At 42.0% G+C, this 21357-nt stretch overlaps 2 protein-coding genes across 3 annotated transcripts in view; one reads left to right on the top strand and one right to left on the bottom strand.

Annotated features, from left to right (window-relative positions):
* The window catches only part of CHID1 (chitinase domain containing 1), a 106444-nt gene extending 104453 nt beyond the window's left edge, over positions 1 to 1991 (bottom strand). The window contains exon 1 of one of the 2 annotated variants that reach the window (XM_084521093.1): positions 1713 to 1991. The gene's annotated coding sequence lies outside the window, so the exon portion shown is untranslated. The remainder of the gene's footprint in view (positions 1 to 1712) is intronic. The other variant, XM_084521095.1, reaches the window with a different exon arrangement.
* Positions 1992 to 2077: 86 nt separating this feature from the next.
* The window catches only part of AP2A2 (adaptor related protein complex 2 subunit alpha 2), a 46323-nt gene continuing 27043 nt past the window's right edge, over positions 2078 to 21357 (top strand). Inside the window, 2 exon segments of the mRNA XM_084521090.1 lie at positions 2078 to 2271; positions 16422 to 16490. Coding sequence (XP_084377216.1) covers positions 2205 to 2271; positions 16422 to 16490 — 136 coding nt within the window. The 5' untranslated portion in view covers positions 2078 to 2204.

The following is a 21357-nucleotide window of genomic DNA, read 5'->3' as shown; positions in this document are numbered from 1 at the left end:
AAAAAAAAAAAAAAAAAAAAAAGAGAGCAAGAATGTGTATAGTAAAGACTGAAATGTCAGTCAAAGGAGGTGGATATAAAATAACTGGGGAATGTGTACTGCATACTGAGTCAGTTAAAAATGAAATAGTTATAACACTAAAGAGCTCCACGTAGGTTTTCTATTTGAATATTTACTCCCCTTCTAAAACAGAATTTACAACCCATAATGTGCTTGGTACTGCCACAGCTATTCCACTAGCTGTATTTAAGTTCCTTCTTAAAAGGTTGCTTAAGTGTACCTGCACATCTTACAGCTGCAGTGTTGACTGGAATGCAGCCAGACAGAACTGATATACATAACCTTTACGTGTCACTCTGCTCTCAAGAGTAGAAATTAGTTCAACATCTTGTTTTGTTTAACTCTAATATTTGTTTGTTTGTTTGTTTGTTTTTCAGAAAAAGGAATTCCTATGTAGTGAAATCTTAAGTTTTCAGCTTTGAAGGTAAATGGAAATTATAGTTAAACATCAGTATTTGATTATAAAACTCTGAAGAAGCACAATTTTCTTCATCTAAACTTCCTTATCCAGAGCATCTGCATTGTGCACAATTGCCACTAGCTGCACTTGGTCTACTATGCCCAGGGAGGAAAGGACACATTCCTGACTACCAGATGCTATCATTTTCTCTTTCTAATAAATATCCAACTAAAAAGCACTGGTGTAAAAATGTATCCTGAAAATGTGCAGAAAAGACACTTGAGAGGTGACCTGGCTGAAGTGTGCCACCACTATCTGAAAAAGAGTATCAAGTATTGCATAGCTCTTTATTTATGAGAGAAAAATATATCATTAACTTATAGGCACTGAAGCTTGATAAATTTAAGTAAGATGCGAGCTTTAAATGAGGAGCATTAACCATGGGAACAAACTACCCAGAGAAACAGTACATTTGGTACCTTTTGATGATGTCAGATCAAAACTATGCCTTTCTGGACAACGGACTGTGACTAAAATCTAGTTTTTGGCTCAATGCAGGGAAGAAAAAAAAAAAAACAAAAAGAAAAAAGAAAAAAAAAACACCATGCGAAATGAAATAGTTTGAAGAATACAAGAAAACAGATTAAATAAATTACTGAGTGATCTCCAGTAGTCCTAAATCCCATGATTCTAGAGGTCATTATAACCTGCTAAATCTACTAATAATTTGTGTTATGACTGAACCTCTCAACACACTGTGGTTTAGGGAGACTAGGCCAGTTTTGACACCCTTTGAATCTATTTTCAACTGATGAGATTAAATGCTCTGTGCAGTCCAACCTCTTTGGTGTGTTTAAGAAAGTTTAACCTTGAAATGTTTTCCATCTCAGGAGCAGATGTGGCGTGGGACTGTGTTGCTCTGCACGTTCACGTCCTTCGAGGGAGACATGTGGCCCTGGCCTTGCACACCTGCGCGCCCAGGGTAGCATGAATTGCCATGTGTAATGCACAACAACTGCACTGCTTACCCCAGGGGGTTGTGACAGGATCTGCATGTACCAGCTCTTCTAACTATGCAAGGCTTGTGACGGAGATCCCATGCACAGCTTTTGGGGCCCATTTTTCACTGGAGGACTGAGATGCGTCCTGCGTTGGCCCGCACTGGGGAAACCATAGTCTTACGTATCCTACCGTAAGGAGTCAGTATCTCCCTCTCCACACTTCAGAAATAAGATCCTAGATCCAAACTTACCTCTGAAATCCCACTTCCCTGTCAGATCTGCTGTCCCTCTCCTTCTCTCTTAGAAGTTAACACTCTCTGAGGCAAAACCCACACCCTCCTCCTTCACCCATCACTAAAATCCGCGGGGGCAGGGGGTGAGGCAGCGATTAGGCCGTTCCTGAGGGGACACCGACGCCTCAGCAGAAGGACCCTGCAGCTCCCGTTCACCCCTTACAGGCCGTGCCCCACAAACCAGCCCCCAACACCGGCACCGGGGAGCCGAGAGGGGCGTGAGGGGGACGTGAGGGACACACGGGGAGGGCAGGGCCGGGTCCCCGCCGCCTCCGCCCGCCAGGGGGTGCCCGAGCCTCGCCGCCCGCCGCCCGCCGGGGAGCGGGAGCCATCGCGGCGCCTGCGCGCAGCAGAGGCGGCTGCAGCGGCCTGAGGAGCCCCGCGGGGAGAAGCGGCGGTGGGGTTGCGGTGCTTTGGCGCGGCGCTGGGCGGCCGTGATCGCTCGCCACCATGCCGGCGGTGTCGAAGGGCGATGGGATGCGAGGCTTGGCCGTCTTCATCTCCGATATCCGCAACTGTGAGCGCCGGCCGGGGCGCGGTGGGGCCTGGGTTGGGCAGGGCAGGGCCGTGCCGTGCCGTGCCGCGCCGGCCGGGCGATCACCGGGTGTTCTGGGGCCGCGGTGTGGGGGGGGGTTCCCTCGTCCTCCCCCCCCCGGCTCCCTTCTCTGCCCCTGGCCGCCGCGCCGGGCCGCCCGCGGCTCTGCCGCCTCACGAAATGGCGACGCGCCCCGGGGGGGCGGCGGGAGATGCGGGGGGGGGAGGAGAGCTCGGGGCGGGCAGCCGAAGGCTTTCTGCTGCGGGTTTGGGGTTAATTTACGGCTCTTTTGGTCTGGTCGGCTTGATTTTGTGTGTGTGGGGGGGTTGTCCCTTTGTTGTGGCCAAGGCCTCGGTGGAAAAGGGGTGCCGGGGGGCTCGGAGCCCGTCGGGGATCCCAAAGGGCGGCGGTGGGCGGCTGGGGCCGGGGTGGGCACTGGCGGTCGCCTCTCAGAGCCGCAGCCGGCTCTCGATGGAAAATGTCCCTGAAGGAAAGCAGGCCTCTGGAAGGCTGGCAGCGAGCAGGGCCTTCTCTGGGTGTGTTTACGCTTGGCTTCAGTCTGCTTTCAAATCCTGTTGTGATAGAAAGCAGCTCCTGGGATCCGTTCGCTTGTAATCGCTGAGGGAGCGTGGCCTGAGGGGAGCGGGGACCCTCTGCGTAGGGCTGTGGTGCAGAGGGCAGAGAGAAGCGTAGGGCTTGGTGGGGCTGGGGGCTGGCTGCCTTCCTTCCCAGCCCCGGGACCTGCATGAGAGAGCAGTTTAATATTAATCGAAGTCAGAGATCTAAGTGTGTGATGTGGCAAGAATTGCCTGGGGAAGGGCTAAGGTCGCTGTGGTTGGCGTGATGAAACGGCCATATATTTTGTCCACCTGCGCGGCTCCGGATTACCTGAGGCTATTTTAAAAGGAATGTCATCAAGGCTTCGTGTCTGACAGATAAACGTGGATTTGGAGAGATTTTAATGTAAAATTATGGCGATCTAGCTAGGCGCATATTAGGATAACCAAACTGGCTTGGAAATGTCTCCACCTTCAGAGGGCTTTGTGGTGATGACTTCGGAATTAATCTAGGAGCAATAGAAAAGACTGGAGAGAAAACTGGACTGATAAAATGAGACCCCTTAAATGTGCAATTTCCTTCAACTAAATTCAGGTGATGTGGATTTATAGCCTGGTACGTAAAATTCAAGGTCCTGAATCTTCTCTACGGAAGGTGTTGTCTCAGCATTTTTTCATAACAGAGTTTCAGATCCTTAGGTTCCTTCAGACTTCGCTCTTAATGGCCTTCTGCGCATACAAAATGTGGTGTTTATCAGTTCAAGGTTACTGACTCACTCTTGTGCTTTGGCTGGTTGGCCCAGTTTCCTGAACATCTTCTAGTACACCACTGTTGTGTGCCAGCTGCATGTGTAACATAGTTTCACCTGGTGATAATGTAAGACTTTGTTGCTGATGTGTTTTAGCTCTTTTGAATGACTTATTTCATTCATTTCACTAGAAGTACTATAATTTTATTCTTCAAGTATCTCTTATGTCTTGCAGTTGGTCAGTATTCCTCCACTCGTGTTTCCTTCTACTCAATTTCTCTGAAAACAAGAGAAACATTCAAGGTCTTAGGTACCTAACATAAGTTAATAGATACAGAATTACAAGATTTAAGGTAGTAGGAAGAACAAATTAGTGTTTTTTCCACGGGCTTGCCATTGTTTAGACAGTGCAGGAACCCGGATGAAACAACCACCTGTCTGTCCAGTTTGGACAGCAAACCACTCATGCTCTCTATGTCTGCAAGAGTGGCAAAGAAGTAACTGCTGTGTGAAACAAATAAGATGTTAATGCTTTATCTGTTTAAACATATACAGATAATTCTGTCCCTTTCCAGCTACTGGAAGCTGTAGTTACCTTTGTATCTTTCATCTTCATGATGAAGAAGGCAACTGCCTCTTCTAAATAGCTGTGAAAGAGCTGATAGTTCCCACTGGTAGGTGATCTAGGCAGCTTACAAATAGCTGTTCAATGACACCTGCGTCTCTTCCATCAAGGGAGCTCCTAGTGTTGCCAGTTAACCATGGGCTGTATGCTGAGTAAGATTCCCAAATACACTGAAGAGCACTCTCTAGGGACTTTGCATTTTGCAAACACTGGTATTAGCTTGAGTTCCATCTTTCCCTTTTCAGTGTGGGGAGCTAGGTATTTGTCAAGAACAGAAAGTAACAGCTGCTTAGCTGACAGGATCTTTGGACATGGAGATCTAAGAAAATGTGCCTGTTCTGGGATGGGAGGGAAACAAGACACCAAGTGCAGCTTTTAGGCTCTGTTCTAGCCTGAAAATCAAACAAAATATCTGATCCTTGTACTGATGTGCCAAATACCTGCTGCTATTCTAAATTGGTCTTATTTTTGTCTTTGACTCATTCATCTCCTTTTAATAGGTGCCATCTCTTTGCCATAGGTGCCTGAATTTTTTAATTTGCCTACAATCTTTCCAGATTATAAATCGGACTTTTTTTTCTGAAATACTTTGTGCAGATAAGGAATTTGCATCATAGATGTTGCTGAATAATGAAAATGTAGATATGTGCTAACTGCTTAGGTGGATGTACAGCATGTTTCCATGGTAACAGCATAACACTTCAAGAGGGACTTCAGTAAATTTAGACCTTCTATCTTTATAAATATTTAATCTTACATCAAGGTTTATTTCTTGGTCATCTGTACCTACAGCATCTGCAGCGCTGAACAATGTATTCTCAAACAAATTTATTAAATTACTGATCTGGGAGTCACGCTCATCTTCCATGTCTATTTTTACAAGTCTATTACAGAACTTCAAAAAATATATTTGACAGCAACTTTCAGTTCTTACAACTCTAGCTGGTTGTGAGTTAACACTGCTGGTCTGTATTTAGTAGTTAAAGGTTGGTTGTTACTTTGTTGGTTAAGCATGTTTTTAGACACCTGGGTTATCTGTTAAACTTCTTGATCTGTGTGTGAAATGCTTCTATGCCATGACTTTGAACACAAGACTGACTTCCTACCTGATTTTTAAAAGTCTGCTTAAGATATTCTGTTTTCTCAAGTCTACAAAGCTTTTTTTTTTTTTTTTTTTTTTTTTTTAAGAATACTACTTACAGCAAAAATTACAAAACCTTTTTAAGAAATGGAAGAGCTTCTTAATATTTTGACTTTGCCCTAGCGTATGTGATACACTAATACTCACTGACATTTTCAAAATGAAATGTTCTTTCTTCACATATCTTCACAAATATCAAGTGCATTTTTAAAACCCGACTGTAAGAAAACAAGTTATTCTGCAGTTTCTGGTATCAGTCTTATTTCAGGACAACTTCTTGTTGTAGGCCATGTATTTTGCATATATTTGTATTTTTGCTTGGTGGAGAGAAAAGACTTCTTAAGAAAAGTGAAAATAACATGACAGCTTGCTGGTAGAGATATGGGCTTGTCTAGAAGCTTGCCCAGGCAGATGGCTTTGTAACATATATAGAATAGTACAGCAAATAGTTTTTTAGCTCTTGTCTTTTGTAGACCCCAGAGAAGAGACAAGAAAACTAAAAGTTGAAAGCTGAACTGAAGCACGTAGTTGAGATAGCACAGGTAATTAACTCCTATATAACGTGGCCTACTGAGAAAATAGCAAGACAGGACTGTAGTGCAAAATAGATGGTGGTGATAGTGGAGCTGTAAAGCTGTGACCAGGGGTTTGATGGAGTGCCATCCAGATCTCAGCTCTGGAAGAGCACTTGTCACTGCTTGGATGAAGTGCCTCGAGCTGAAACCCAACAAAACCTGCATGCGTTACGCACACAAGCATATGGAGTCCTCTAAGAAATGCTTGTTTTTAACTCAAGTGTGCTAAATCTTTTTTGCAACTTCCCAGTACATGCACACAAAAAGTGATCTCGTTAAGGCAAGATGGTGCTTTATAAACTCTTCAGCTGTCTTTGCTGATTAAACAGCAAGATGCATCATCGCAGGTCAGTTTTCTTTTTTTTTTTTGTGAGAATGGCTTTATGCTTATCTGGTGATAAAGTTCCAAGTCATCTGTCACTCAGGCAGTTCTGTTGCAACAGCAGCCTTATCTGCCATTCACCAGGAAAACTAGGAGAGCTTGCGGTGGTGTAGGACTACTTTCTGTTATAGTATTAAAGATACTACTGGTAATCCAATCCTCCACTGTAAAATTATGAAGTCATCTACTCTTGCGCTGATGAAATGGGCCTACACAGAGGCAAAAGGTGCTTTTGCCCCAGGTTTGTAGGACAAGGCAGTTCTTGTTTTCCCTCCCTACTTTCAATAACTGTCTTACATTTTCAGTGGTACTGTAGAAGTTGGACAGAGTGAAGGAGGATTCCTTTAGTTTAGTTCTCAAAATATTTCCATATCTCTTCTTCTGTACCAAGATACTGCTCCTTTCTCCCTGGGCTATATTTTTTCCTTAAGTAAAGCCTAACAGATGTATTAAATAAGTATCTCTTACAGAATTTAACACATTAATTCCAATTTGTACTAGGCAGGGAAATTGTTCAGACCTCTTGCAGTCTGTCTTCAGTAGGTTTGCTTCACTGAATTGGGATGGGTACGTTAGGTAAAGAACATCAGGTTACAGATAGGCACATGGGGGGGGGGGGTTAAAAAAGGCTGGTTTGTGCAATTGGTCATATGCTGATTACCCTTTTGACTGGACAGTGTATAATGAAGTGCCCTACCCATGTGTGTGAGAGGGGCACATGTGAGCTTAAAGATCAGAGTTTGTTCTTGAGAGCAGCTACACAGTGAAAGAAACTTCACATAGGGTGAGTTGGGCACATAGGGCTTGTTTTGGTGCTGTATCAGTAACGTGGCTTTCAGAGCGTGGACTAAAGCCCCTACGTGCTCCTCTGAAGTGTAGGTTCTTAACTGCAGGGGGTATAATTCTAAAGTAGGACTTGTTTTACTTCTGTAGACAGTCAAGGACTTTGCTGTGTATGTGCAGACTACTTATCTCTCAGAAGAAATTTGAAGGCAAGTGTTACCGATTTGCTGTCTGTCCTGTTTGTCCTGGGAGGCTGTGGCCACTCCTCCAATACAGACGCTTCCCTGTCGCTGTCTGGCCAAAGAAGACCCTAGGAGAGGGTGCTATGTAGAGCTATGAGAAGCACCAGGTCTTGCATCACTTGCGACTATTTGCAGGAGAGTGATCTAAGGAAAAGCACAATTAGCATGAGATTAATCTGAGGGGGTGGGGGTGTAAAACAAAACTGGAGTTCTGCATGTGGCTTCTCTGTCTTTGCTTTCTTCTGCTTCTTGCACTGAACTCTTCTTTTTGATTTTTATTTTTTTTTTTTACACTGTTGAATTTGTGTACGTTTGGCTGAGAAAAGTAGGTGAAAATGATAATCAGTAGATGAGAGGTAGTAAAGAGCTAGGATCTTTCATGCTAACATCCAACCACTCTGTCAGAGTCAATGGAATGGTATAACGACTGCTGCATTGGAGATGCTTTGGATAAAGGCAGCCCATGAGGGCTGGTAAGAGGAAGTTGAGCACTGCTGCAGAGAACATGGTGTTAGCTGCATCAGTTAATGAGCTCGCGTAGGATATAGTCCAGGTTAGATGTGACAGTGAAACGACGAGAATTTGGGTGAGCCTCAAACTGCTCTGTTGTTTGAACATGAACTGAGATGAGGAAGAGTCCACAGTGCCTTGAATTATCTCAGTGCAAATGCTGCCTTACCCTGGTGAAGGGAGTGTAACAGCACGATCTGAAAATGTCACTCAAGGAAATGGCCACTAAAATGCTGATCAGTCAAGGAAGGAGGAAGAGCTGCTTTCTGTGCCAGACTAATGTTGTGCTTCTGCTTTTGTATATCATCTTAGCCTGAAGCTTCTTTTCATAAGAGTCAAGGTCTTTCTGTCAACTGAATTGCCAGATGGATGCTTCAGTCTTCATAAAGTCGCTAAGATATGAGCTTCCAGTAAGCTTTCACTTCATTTGGAGTAAAACCTGGTCTTAGTGCATGACCCTATTACATTGTTTTTCTTAACATGTGATGCCTGGTTATAGAAAACATCCATGGCAACGTTCATTTTATGATTAAATTACATCAGTTAAGAGTATCTAAATTGATGGGTTTTGGAAGCTGCTGTGTTCTCTCTTGCATTTATTTCCCTTTCCTGAGGAGGACAAGGAGTTAATAGATTACTGGATTACAGTAAAGCCTGTGACTCCCTGCTGTTTCACGAGAAGCGTTGTTATAGTGACCAGCCTCCAGCGACATACTGGAGGAAGAAGTCAGTTCTGTGAATCTCAGTTCACTCGTTATGCAATGTCTTGGAAATGTGAGGTCTGTAGAGGTCTTGAGTGTGATCACTAGGTCACTGATCTCTTCCGCTGCAGCAACGGATACCTAATTGCATCAGGATGTCCCAAGGCACAGCAGCCCTCAGCTGTCATTGTGCCATTCCAAATTGTTGTTTTTGTGGGGGCTGGAGGCAAGGAAGAGAGAAGGGACAGACACTTTTTTGTTTCCCTCTGATCAAATGTCTTGTGAAAGAACAGCATGTACTTACATTTTTATTCATATCAGGATGTTAACAATCATTAAGCAAAAAGCTTGTTATTCTGCAGCCTTGTACTGTTTGACTTTTTTGAACAAAACTGGAGCCACGCTAACATTTTGAAAAGGTATGGTATCTTATATTAGTTGCTTTGAATTAGTTTCACAGTGAGTTTGTAAAGGATAGCACCAGTGTCCTCCAGACATATTCGAGCGGACCTGTAATTAACTCCTTCTGGTAGTTTACCTAAATGAAAGGATTCCTGCAGGCATACAGCAAGCAGACCACTCTGCTGCACTGCCCTGTGACGTGCTGCCTTTCAGCACTCTCACCTGCGGTGTTAAATAACCAGCTGTCTTGGAGATTAGGGGGAGGAGGATGGATTTGATGTTTTGCTTCATGAAATGCAGTAAATGATCGGCATGGGAGATGTCTAATCTATACTATAGAGCTATAACATGACTGTTCTGCTGGCAGGTAAAAATAATAGTTTAGTATACTGATACGCGAGACTGTAGAAGTTTCATCACAAAGGCAAGAGTAAGTGCCCTCATTAGTTTTACATTAATATTTTCCTGTATTTGCATGATTTTTATTGCAGAGGTGCTAGTGGTTTTGATTTGGGCTCTCTCTTTCACCCACTTTCTGTCTCCATCCTCTGACAGAGCAGGGTTTAAGAACACGATGTAGTCCTAGCATCATGCTTGTAAGCTTTTTTTAGCAATAGGAAAGGCAAGTGGATAATCTGATTGCTTTAAGCTGCCTAAAGTGTGTTCAGATGGTGAATGTGGTGAACTTGCTCTCTGCCTGGTCATGTATTCTGCTCTCTTCTGCTGGCATTATCTCTTGTGGTAAAGCTGATAAGACTTACTACTGGGACACTAAATAAACAGCTTGCTTTTGGCAGTATTGGCTCCCTGAGTCTCCTGACCTGCAGCAGTACAAGGTGGTAGCAGGAATGTGTGTCCAGGGGGAGAGCAGTGCCAAGGAATGGTCTGGAGTTGCTGTCTTTTAAGAGTAGCCTTGAACCAAACTGATTACGAAACTCCATCAACGTATTGTGCTGAAGGGAGGCTTATCGCAGTTTGACTGTGGAATCTCTCCCACCTCACTTGCCAGTCAGCTTAGATGTTCCTAATGTAGAGGCTAAGGAAAACCTAACAGATGTTTAACATCTTTGTTGGTGATATGGACAGTGGGATCGAGCACACCTTCAGCACGTTTGCGATGACACTAAGCTGTGTGGTGCGGTTGGCATGCCGGAGGGAAGGGATACCATCCAGAGGGAGCTGGGCAGGCACCTCTCAGGATGGGGCTGTGTAACCTCATGAGGTTCAACAAAGCCGAGTGCAAGGTCCTGCGCCTGTGCTGGGGCAATCCCAAGCACAAATCCAGGCTGGGTGGGGAATGGATCGAGAGCAGCTCTGAGGAGAAGGAGAGAAGGTCCTGGGGTGGGGGGGGGGGGGAGGTGTTGACAAGAAGCTCAACACGAGCCGGCAACATGCACTTGCAGCCCAGAAAGCCAACCCTGTCCTGGGCTGCACCAAAAGCAGTAGGGCCAGCAAGGAGAGGGAGGGGATTCTGCCCCTCTGCTCCACTCTCATGAGACCCCACCTGGAGCCCTGTGTTCAGCTCTGGGGACCCCAGCACAAGGAGGACGTGGAATTATTAGAACAAGTCCAGAGGAAGGACACGAAGATGATCAAGGGGCTGGAGCACCTCTCCTGTGAGGACAGGTTGAGGGAGCTGAGTCACCCTGACTCTTTGTCAGGGAGTGTAGTGATAGGACAAGGAGGAATGCTTTTAAACTAAAGAAGAGGATAAATTTAGATTAGATATTTGGAATAAATTCTTTACTCTGAGGGTGGTGAGGCACTGGCACAGGCTGCCCAGAGAAGCTGTGGCTGCCCCATCCCTGGAAGTGCTCAAGGCCAGTTTGGATGGGACTTTGGGCAACCTGGGCTGGTGGGAGGTGTCCCTGCCCATGGCAGGGGGTTGGAACTGGGTGGTCTTTTAAGGTCCTCCCAACCCAAACCATTCCATGATTCTGAGTTCTTATGTTTGGAAAACAGTGACAGATTTGTAACTGTCTTAAGCATCTAACAGTTCTGAAAGAACTTGAAAACGGAGGATGTGTTCTGAGTAAGAACTTTTATGTTGTTCCCAAATAGATGTTCCTGGCCTCTAGAGTTTGGAAGGGAAAAAGCTGCTGCTCTTAGCCTTGATGGTATTTGTGGTGCTGCTTTCCTAAACAGAAAACTCAACTTGTCATGTCTTCAAAGCCTGTTCAATAATTGAATATGAACAGAGCAACGTGTTCTGTTGGACAAATGGCAGTGCCACAAATAGAAACCAATGCTACTTACCTTCAAGAAGCATGACAGAATGCTGGCGAGCTCTTTGTCATGCTAATCGAGCCTCCTACCCAGCGTGCTTTATAGCTCTTCACACTAATAATGGCACGGCTATAATCACAGGATCATCAGATGGCCATAGGGCAATTAAGGCTAAGAAGCAACACCATGTAACAGTTCTGACCTGTGCATAAAATCAAAATAAACCAATTAGAGGGTGGGCTTAATTATGCTGGCTGCTCGCCGTGAACAAATCAGAACCAGGTGAGTACTGGAAATATCTAAACTTCTGTACAGCAAATCTTTTGCTGTATACGTTGTCAGCGTACCAGCCTTTTAATAAAATCTTGCCTGCAGAAATTCACTCCCCTCAGTGTTTGGGTAGAACAAGTGCTTCTCTGCTCCTTAGGGAAAGAAATGCGTGCATTTGGTCAGAAATATGCTAAATGGTCTGTTTGTCTAAAAGCTAAGAACTGGTTACTGTTCTGTCTGATCACCGTGGATGCACTTGGGGCATCAGTCTTGGCTTAGGCTGTTTATCCTGAGAGCAGCAGCAGCAACAAGTTAATCCTGCTGGAGCAGGTCACTGTTTAAATGAGCCACAAGTAGCCCACTAATTCCACCCTTGAAGTACTTGCTTAGTCTTTCAGTCCTCCTGCCAAGTTAGTATTAGATTATGTCTAAACTGTTCTCTTCAAGTGAGCAGACTCGACAATCCCTTTGGTCTAACTTTTCTGTTTTCTCATTCTTCTGTGGATTTTAATGCAGAATTCCCAGCCTAGGTGCGGTGCTGTTGTTCATGCAATACTTCCTGAAGCTCTGCCCGAAGCCTGGATTACCAGGAGGTTAAGGATAGCAACTGGTTCCCTGAAGAGCTGGATGACTTTTGATGTTCACTAGTATATCTTTGTTAAACAAGATGATAATTAAAGATAAGAGTACAGCGCAGGCTAAATTTACCTTGCCTAATGAAGGCAGCAGGCAGCACAGTGGAGCCTGAAGCATGGCGGTCTGCCAGCTATGAAGTAATCGCTTGCTGAGCGCCAGGGCCCACGTTGTGGCTGGGTACCCGTTTGCTCAGGTACTCATCTCGGAGAAGGCTAACAGCAGTTGTACGCCTGTGGCTGCCTTCTTCAGAGTAGTGGGCTAAAACGTACCAGTTTGAAGTCACCTCTTTTAATAACTTGCTATGGGTATCTAATTATCATCTTGTTAGACTTGAAAAAGCCTGGATAAATGAAAGTGAGAAGGATATGGCCTGAATTCATGCGGAACGTGATCGTGTGCTCCAACTTAACTGCTGCCATACCCATCAGTTTATCCACATGATGTTACCTTTGAGAAGTCCCTGTAAGTTGAGTAGCTTGCAGCTCAGGTAATTTCTTGAAATGGGAAGCTGCTTAACAGACTGGAAATGAGACAGGTGGAGCAATTGCCCTTGCAAGCTTTGAAAGGCAAGCTTCTAGTTCTGCAGCACAGAACTTCTTCAGCTGTTGTCAGCAGTGGTTTTATCTTCATTTTTGACCATCCTTAAGGAAGCTGAAGTATTTCTAGGCATGGCAAAAGTAAATAATGCAGAAATTCTTCACTGTTACTGTGCCTGAGTAACGTGAGGAAAACTTGTTGGTTAAACATGTTTTGTTTAATGGAGAGGGAAGATCTAGCTTCCTTCTTAGGGGAAAGGAAGATCTAGCTAAAATTGATGCTAGTTTTTTGTTGTTGTTGTTTTCTTTTTTATTCTTTTCTTTATATGTGTAACAAACTGAAGCTGTATAACAAACTGAAGCTACCTGCCACTATGAGGTTTTATTTTGCTTTGTCATCCTCTTATATGAACAGTAAGTTAAGCTTGAATAAGCTTATTGTGCAATGTAACTGCTGGAGGCTTCAGGAAGTGCTGTGCTTGTGAGTTGTTGTGTTGTCTTGTTTTTTCTTTTTTTGTTAAGGTATTTCAGCTTAATTTTAACTTAAATGTTGACATTGAGAGGATATTTTGCTTGACTTTGGAATGGCTGACAATGAAATCCATTCATTAGCTTAAAAGTTATTTACACCATTTTAGTTGCACTATTAAGTGTAAAGTGAACTTCGGGAGATTAAAAAAAAAAATTTTTTTTCTTTTACTCTTGTTCTTCAGCTAACAGCAGCTTTGTTGATCTTAATAATCCCAAAGGTGACTTTCTGAGTAGCTGTAAAAGTAGCAGCTTTAACTGAAGCAGTTAGTGAGCCTGCTTGCTGCAATCCGTAACAGCTCGCTCTAGACAAGCTTCCAACAGCCTGCTAAATGAAACTTGGAAGAGATGAAGTAATTTCTTTACTTCCAGATGCTTTATGGGTGAAATCAATGTGGTAAGGAGGCACCTTAGGACTTAATCATCCAAGCTGGGGCTCCAGTATGGGGAGTTAAGTTTTTATCACCAGCTGGTTGCTATGGTATTGGTGTTTTGTCAAGGTCTAGATGAGATTACATAGCGCGTTCAAAATAGAACGGCCTGAAAGAATTACTAAAAACAGGCTGTTTTTCTGTTCACGTGCTATGCAAGTTCTTGGTTTCCAATGAAACCAAAACTAAAGACCTGAGGTTGTTGTTCGGTGTGGGTCTTCCTGACAGCTCACCGTTGCAGCTGTGCGTGGGGGATTTTGTTTATTCTTTTGCTGAGGCTGCAATCTGCTTCTACCAAAGGGTGCTGACTTCACAGATTCCTAAAGTATTTTAGTCTAGCTTCCCTCAATACTCTGTTGCTTGCTTAGGACACAAAGAACACAGTTTCTAGCAGTAACTGATAACGTGTGAGTGTAATGGATAGAGAGGTTTGTGGTATTGTTTTTGTGTTTTTTTATTTTATTTTATTTTTTTTAAAGCCATGATTTTGTTTTGGGTTTAAAAAAGCTGTATGACACTGAAGTACTTGTCATGTTTCTTCCATCCCTCCCCATTTTAAGCCATTTTAAGTTTCAGTGATTATTGCCTCACTTCCTGAGGTTAGAGAAACAATTGCTAATAATTCACAGTAAATATTGCAGTGTGTTTTACCTGCAGACAGAGCCTAAAGACACAGCAAGGACCTAGCTTCTGAATTTAGGTAATTAAATATTCTACTGAAGTTCACTAACTTGAATGTATCCCAGACTGAGGTCAGTGTTCTCTGACCAGTTTATCTAACTGAAGTACACAGTCTCTGGACTCAATGGTAACATTTTAAAATGAGATATGCCCTTTGCTTGGTAAAGGGGGGAAAGAAATTGGTAGCTTTAGAAATTAAAACGTTACGCTCTTTATTATTATTATTATACTGGAACAGATTAATTGCTGAAAATAACGGAAGTATTTTCATGTTTGAAAAAGTGCTGATTGAAGGTAGCTTAGGAAACTTGGAATGCTTTTTATTTACATTAACACTTGCATCCCTTTGGCATATGTTACAAAAGACTTGCTTTTGTCTGGTAGTGAATTCCTAATGCTGACAAGTATCTTAGACATGAACACCTGGTTATCTCTGGCATGTGCACAGGACAAATAATCTAATCCAATTAAGACAGATCTAAAATCTGTGGTAGAAAACACTTTAAGCTTTAGATTCTATCAGTTGGTGTCCATTTATGCAGAGAGTATTGTTACAGCTTTAAAACCAGCTTATTTTAGGTAGGCCATGTTTAATTTGAAGAAAACTGTTGCATGAAATACTGGTTAAATTCCTGATCCAAACAGAGGCATCCTGCTGCCAGATCATCTTTGGAATGGGGAAGGGATGGGAAAGTCATTGAGCGGCATGGGAAGTTTGGACATGCTAATGTAGTACGATGTTTAAATGCCGGGAGTTGTTCTGCTTATGTGGCAGAAAGGGATGAGCCTGGAGGTGTTGTGGAGTGCTGGTCCTGATTTGCTCTTCAAGCCTTGTCCTGTACCCTGCCTGCACGGACATGGCTGTGGTTGTGATCAGAGAGGTGGTGAGGAAAGGGATTTGTCACAGTGGGGCATCTGATTGCCCCTGCAGATCAAAGTGGATCACTTTCATGCAGGGACAGGAACTTAGGTACGCAACCTTGTAGCCCAATACGCTTGTTAGAGAGTAGAGGCAGCTGCCTTTTTCTGCGGCCACTTCAGATGTTTTGGAAACTGTTAGAAAGTTAATTCCATACTGGTCTGAACTTGCAACCCAACTAGATGTCCAGTTCTGAGTTGCTGGAATGGGCTTCATTTGTTTCCCTCAAGCTTCAAGCAATTGTATATGATACCTGAGTTGGATGCTTTATCCTACCATGCTCACTTTGATAGGGGATAACTGACCCAGACCATTGTAGAATCTGTCCCTGAAAGACAAAATGCTAACAAATAATGAATTTGTTTGGTTTGGACAATTTAAGTATTACCTGGACAAGCTTGTATCAACAGAATTGAAACTGCAGCTTATTTCTGTGGTTATTAAACTCGGCATGGTAAAACCTAATACCTGTCCTTACAACCAGAAGCTGCTATGGAATATGAATTGTTAAGGAGGCTAAGGTGGTAAAGACATCTAAGAAAATGGGAGTTGTAAATACTTCTGTTTTCTAAGGTGACTTTTCTGGGATATATCAAATGTCTAGTAAACCTTAAGCATGTATCCCTTCTGTCTGAGGTCTTTCAGTCTTTGTGGCGCTCATAGTTTTATTATTGTTCCTTTTTAATGCCCATTAAGAATGTAAAGGCGTTCTTTTGAAAGCTGCTTGAATGACTATTCAATAGAGAAACAGTACATTTGCTCCTTAAGCTGAGGAGCAACAGAAGTTGTTTAGGAAGATTCGTTTCTCTTTCATACCGTTCTGTGATTCTATGATTCTTTCTTTAAGAGCACTGTCAACCTAGTAATCGAATCAGAAGTCATTCTGTTTCCTCTTCCTGTTTTACTCCAAAGAATACAGGAATTGAGGTGTTTGTGCAAGTCAGTAATAAAGACATTTCAGATTAGACATGAAAGTCCTATATAGTTAAAGTCTGCAAGTGCAACTTTTTGAAATGTAGAGGTGTTGTTAGCTTCTCAGATTCCCCAATAAAGCAATGCTGAACTTAACTCTGTGATGTTTCCCTTCATCTATTCCTAATGCTGCTGTGGGCTGGGGGGGAGAGCAGTAATTCCTCCTGATGTTTGTATGTTCATGCAACGTGGTTGGGTGTAAAGAAGCTTGGGGTTGGCAGAGGGCTGTAGACACTGTATCCTGATGTATGTTATTTTGATTGCAGGCAAAAGCAAAGAAGCGGAGATAAAGAGAATAAATAAAGAACTAGCAAACATTCGGTCAAAATTTAAAGGTAAGTGACTTGACTGTTTTAAACTACAGTGTTTGCTTTCCTCATGGCATTTTTGTATGGGTTTTTGTTTTGCTTTTACATGTTCAGATTTTCTGTCAGCTGTGGACATAAGCAAAATGCTAGCACAGACTGTTCCAATAGCTACTGAAGGTGTTCTCTTAAGCACAGAGCTTCTTTGCAGTCCTGTGACTCAGCCATAAGGAAAGAAAACTCCCTCCTCTATCAAAGAGCTGAGATAGTGTTCACAAACTTTCTAATACTTTGCCACCCAACCATGTGACTACTTTACCTGTTTTTTTTCAGGAGGCCACAAACTAGTTTGAGAAAACATGAGTGGGTGTAATTATTTTTACTAAAACAGTACATGTTCAACCATCCTCCCACTCCCAACCACTTAGGGAAGTAATGTATTAAATTGTCTTCTGAAAAACTTAAGATAAAAATATGTAGTTGATAGGCCATATGTCTTGACCTCTCCTATAAGTAACAGCAGTAAAGGTTATTCATATGAAACAAAATACATGCAATGACTAATTCTATCCTCGTAAATTCCAAGAGGAAACAATTCACTTCTTAAGCAATGCATAGTAATAATCATGCTATAAGTGTGTTCAAGTTTTGTATGTGGCCTCAAATTTTAAAGATTTTGAAGGGTAATTGAGATGTTTTTAAATGAAATTCCAGCAGACGTGGCTATGGTAAACATTCTGTTTAAATAGATATGGGGCTGTGTGTGCACCTAGATAAGGCATTGCAGCATGGAGTTCATATATGTGGCTTCAGAACTTGCTGATTTTGGATTAAGCCTTTTTTACCTTCATTTTTCTATTCTGACTTTGACTAATGTTTCTATTTGGAATGCTTTTTGCACTACCAAAGTCTGAAGTAGCTTTCCTGAACTTCATATAAATCTGTTGATTTTTTTAAAGTGCTGCATCTCATAAGGAAGTATGGCAAAGTGAAATGAATTGACAGATGAAGTAACATTAAACTTCTGTGGTTAATTTATTAAACATGTACAGTAACTTCTTAACCTGTTTTCAGTTCAATTCAGCGTCTTTATCTGCAAGACATATTAACTGTGTCTAGTATAGATCTTGCTTGGAGATTAAACTGCCTTATTAAAATGCCACCATTTTATGCTTTTACTTGGTGATGAGATCATGCAGTTGGAACTAACAAAAATGGCTGTTAATCTTGTAAACAAGTGCTTAGTAGACCCTTGAGCTATGTACTGGTTGCTCAGTGTGTGCGAAGGCGATGTCTACTGGTCACTGACTGGAGAATGGACACAAGTTTTATTCTTGGATTAAATGATGGGAAAAACAAGCTCTAGAATAGACTACACAAAGCCTGCTACTTCTGCCAAAAATCAGTCCAACATCAGTGTTAGATAGATGCTTTGCTGTGAAAAGGAAGTGAAAAATAACTGCATACGAGGGTGAATATGAGAACCTTCCTCTTTTCCCTTGGAAAGTCACTGCATTTACTCAGTTACCCTATGACAGAGGTTATTATATAAATACGTGTGTGTATATATCTGCATGTATATGTATTTTTTTGTGAATTGTCACGTACTGTTGACATGCTTGATGGGAGGGGAGAGTGAAAACATCAGTGAAGCTTAAGCTTGTGTCATTTGAAGATGTTTGCTGAGAGGCAAAAATTCCGTAAGGGAGTCCCAGCCAAGTCCTGTTTTGGATGTGCCTTGCAGTGCACGTATGAAGGTACTAACTTTTGTTCTATCGGAGCACCACATTCTACATCCCTAACAAGAGTGAATATGAATCTGAGAATTGTATTCATTCTGTTCCAACTTCTCCTGAACTTGACTAAAACTGGATTAATTTAAATGATCTTTAAATTAATGAAAATTAATTTAAAATTAATTGAAATTAATTTTCAATTAAAAAATTGAAAGTGATGTACTGAAAAGTGAAAAGTGACGTACGCCAGTTCTTGTTTTGGCTTAGTGTTTCCCACAGACTTACAGGGTATAGTTTTCTTACTTCTGCATTGTTTTTGGAAAGCAACTCAATTGATAATATAGTCAGCTGGTTATCTACTCACTGGAAGCTCTAGATTTTTAACTGGACTCACCTCAGGGCCTAGGTGTTCTAATATTTCTTGAAATTTTTCTACCATCTGTTCAGGAAAGCTTTACTTAAAACCTCCTCTGATTTCATTCTGGGTTCTTCTAATATCATGGCAGAGGCAAACAAACAAACAAAAAACACCACAAAACAAACAAACGAAAAAGAATGCTACAGCCTTTCCTTTTACATAGATTTGTTCACTTCCAATAAAATAATTGGTGTTATTAATAAGGGGAAAATCTACGTATTTCAGCTTGTATTGTCTGAGAACTGCTTTGTGTGGAGAATACTATGTTTTCCAAAGTAGAAGAGCGTATTATGCCTGAAATTGACAGGCATAATTGGTCTATGTGCTAGAGCTAGAGATGTCTTACCTGACTCCTCCTGGTTGAGAAAAAGTGTTCTGGTGTTGATGACTTGGGTGAATTACTGCTTTGCTGTTTTTCTGTTCTGCTTGCTCTGTGAGCCCTCTTGACATTTGTACATTTGTATGTCAAGGCCTAGCACGCTGAGCCTTTGGTCGCTCAACTGTGGAACTTAGCTCATAGGTCAGTAAGTATACGTACAACCTGAATACAAATAATACCTCCTTTATTGCTAGAGCATAACCTCAAGAGGGCCAATTCTGTCTCTGCATGAGGCAGGCTCTTCTTATGGAAGACCTTGAATTCACCTCGATAGAAGACAGGTGAATTAGTTGTACCTGGCTTTAGAAGTTTAGTCAAGAAGAGAACAGATTTTTTACACTCTCCATGAAGGTGCCTTTTGCCCCTCTACTAACAGAGTCACCCTAGAATAGTATTCATTTTTAATTTTTCACCTTGTGTTGTAATGGAAGTTTAGATGAGTTTATACTAAGAGCATTAACTTTTAGATCTTTGCAGACAGACTACAGAAATCCCTCAGCTGAAAGATTAATAGACAAAAAGTCTGTGTCAGAGAGACTGCTCCCAGTCACAGTTGGGAAGTCCTGACAAGAGTAGCATAAACTGGCAGGGACAAGCCAATTCCAATGCAACATTCAGTCTTAATGTGGAATGTGCAAACTTGACAGGTTGTATTTTGTCCCTCTGACAACTATAGATTACAGAACCATTAAGGCTGGAAAAAACATCCAAGATCATCCAGCCCAATTGTCCCCCTACCACCAATATTAATGACCTGTATCTGCTTTGCAGCTCTTGCTGACAGAACAAAGCCATCCTTTCTCATATTAAAGGCACATAAAAACCTGAGGAAAGCTTATGTGACTCTGATAACAAACTATGTACTATTCAGGAAGAATTTCATAGTTAAAATTTACAAGTTAGATGATAGTCATAAGTGCAAAGAGACGTTCTCCCCATTTCAAACAGCTTCACTAGTCAACTTGCCTAATAATGGAGCAAATAATAGCTTAATTTCCAGCTATGATTTTGTTGTGCTACTGACTTCTGTTCACATGCCTTTTCTTTCCAAATCTATAATATACTGTAGTTTGTAGTCAGGCTGACTTGGTATTCTTCTGGAACATCCCTACCAACCTGTTGTAGTTGGCCTGAATTGACTAAAAGAGTCAAACAGATTCCAAACTTCCCTGCCCTTTCTGCAAAGCTGCTCTGCTGGAAGCTCTGAGCTATCTCCGAGCTTCTTTACTTGAGACTTCAGTACCAGTTCTCACCGTTTCTGAAGGTTTTTTCTGCATCTAAATATTTTTACTTAATATTTAGACAGGACAGATCATCATACAGCCTTTCCCATAGATATACTAACAATTATTTTGCCTATGTTATTCTGTCATCATGAGGTTAATGCCTGACTGGAAACTTTGCTGCAGTCACACTAATGTAGAAATTCAGTGCTTTCAGCAACATAACTTGAAGCTACAATACCTGTTGTTTTTTTTCCTAACTTGTTTTGACTGATGGGCAGACTTCAATTTGTTTACAAAACTTTGTCAATTTTTCACTAATGAAAGTAGAAGCTCCCACCAGACTTTCTTTAGTTTGCAGTGAGCAAAAACTTCAAAAGGTGTTTTAAAAAAAAAAAAGAAGAAACAAAATCCAATTACTGAAGCACCTGGAGAATCTCATTGCCAACTGCGCATTCCAGTCTGCTTCAAGCATGAAGGAGGTTTCGTTCACCTCACTGCTAGTATTAAACAGGCTGTCATAAATGCAGTAAGGAATCGCAGAAAACATTGCAAAGAAAATAAATGAGTCAGAGAATATACTTTGGGTACCACAGCAATCCTTGCAGTCTTAAAAAAAAAAAAAAAAAAAAAAAAAAAAAAGAAAAGTACATAATGCTTTCTGAGTGCACTTTATTAGTAAAGTGCAGTAAATAGCGTTTGAGGATTCTGTTGAGGATTCTGGAATGAACAATGACAAGTAATTCAGTATTATGCTACCATCAGTCATTCTGAACCTTGTCCTGTGAAGTGTGAATGAACAGGTATTCAGAGGTCACTAGTGTAACCTCTAGTACAAGTCTGCCTAGTGTGATAGAGCTTGTCCTCACTGTTCCCTTCTGCTCCCTTCTTCCCTCCTGATGGAGGAAGGTAGCAATGTAAGCCACTGTATATAACTGTAAGAAAACTTGGCAGTAACGAAGCTCTTAGTTGACTAAAATAGCATTCTCTGGTTGATATAGGTAGTTCTTCAGCTGTGTTTTATTGCTGTAGGGTAAAGCTGCTGATGGCACAGTTCATGAGGACCTGTGAAATTTTGTTCCTCAGTTTTGCAAGGTAATTCATGGCTTAAGTACCAAAATATTCAAACATACAGACACAG

The sequence above is a fragment of the Aythya ferina genome, assembly GCF_964211825.1.
Source record: "Aythya ferina genome assembly, chromosome: 5".
Taxonomy (NCBI): Eukaryota; Metazoa; Chordata; class Aves; order Anseriformes; family Anatidae; genus Aythya; species Aythya ferina.
Note: the sequence above shows the minus strand (reverse complement) of the source record. Positions and strands in the feature narration are given on the sequence as shown.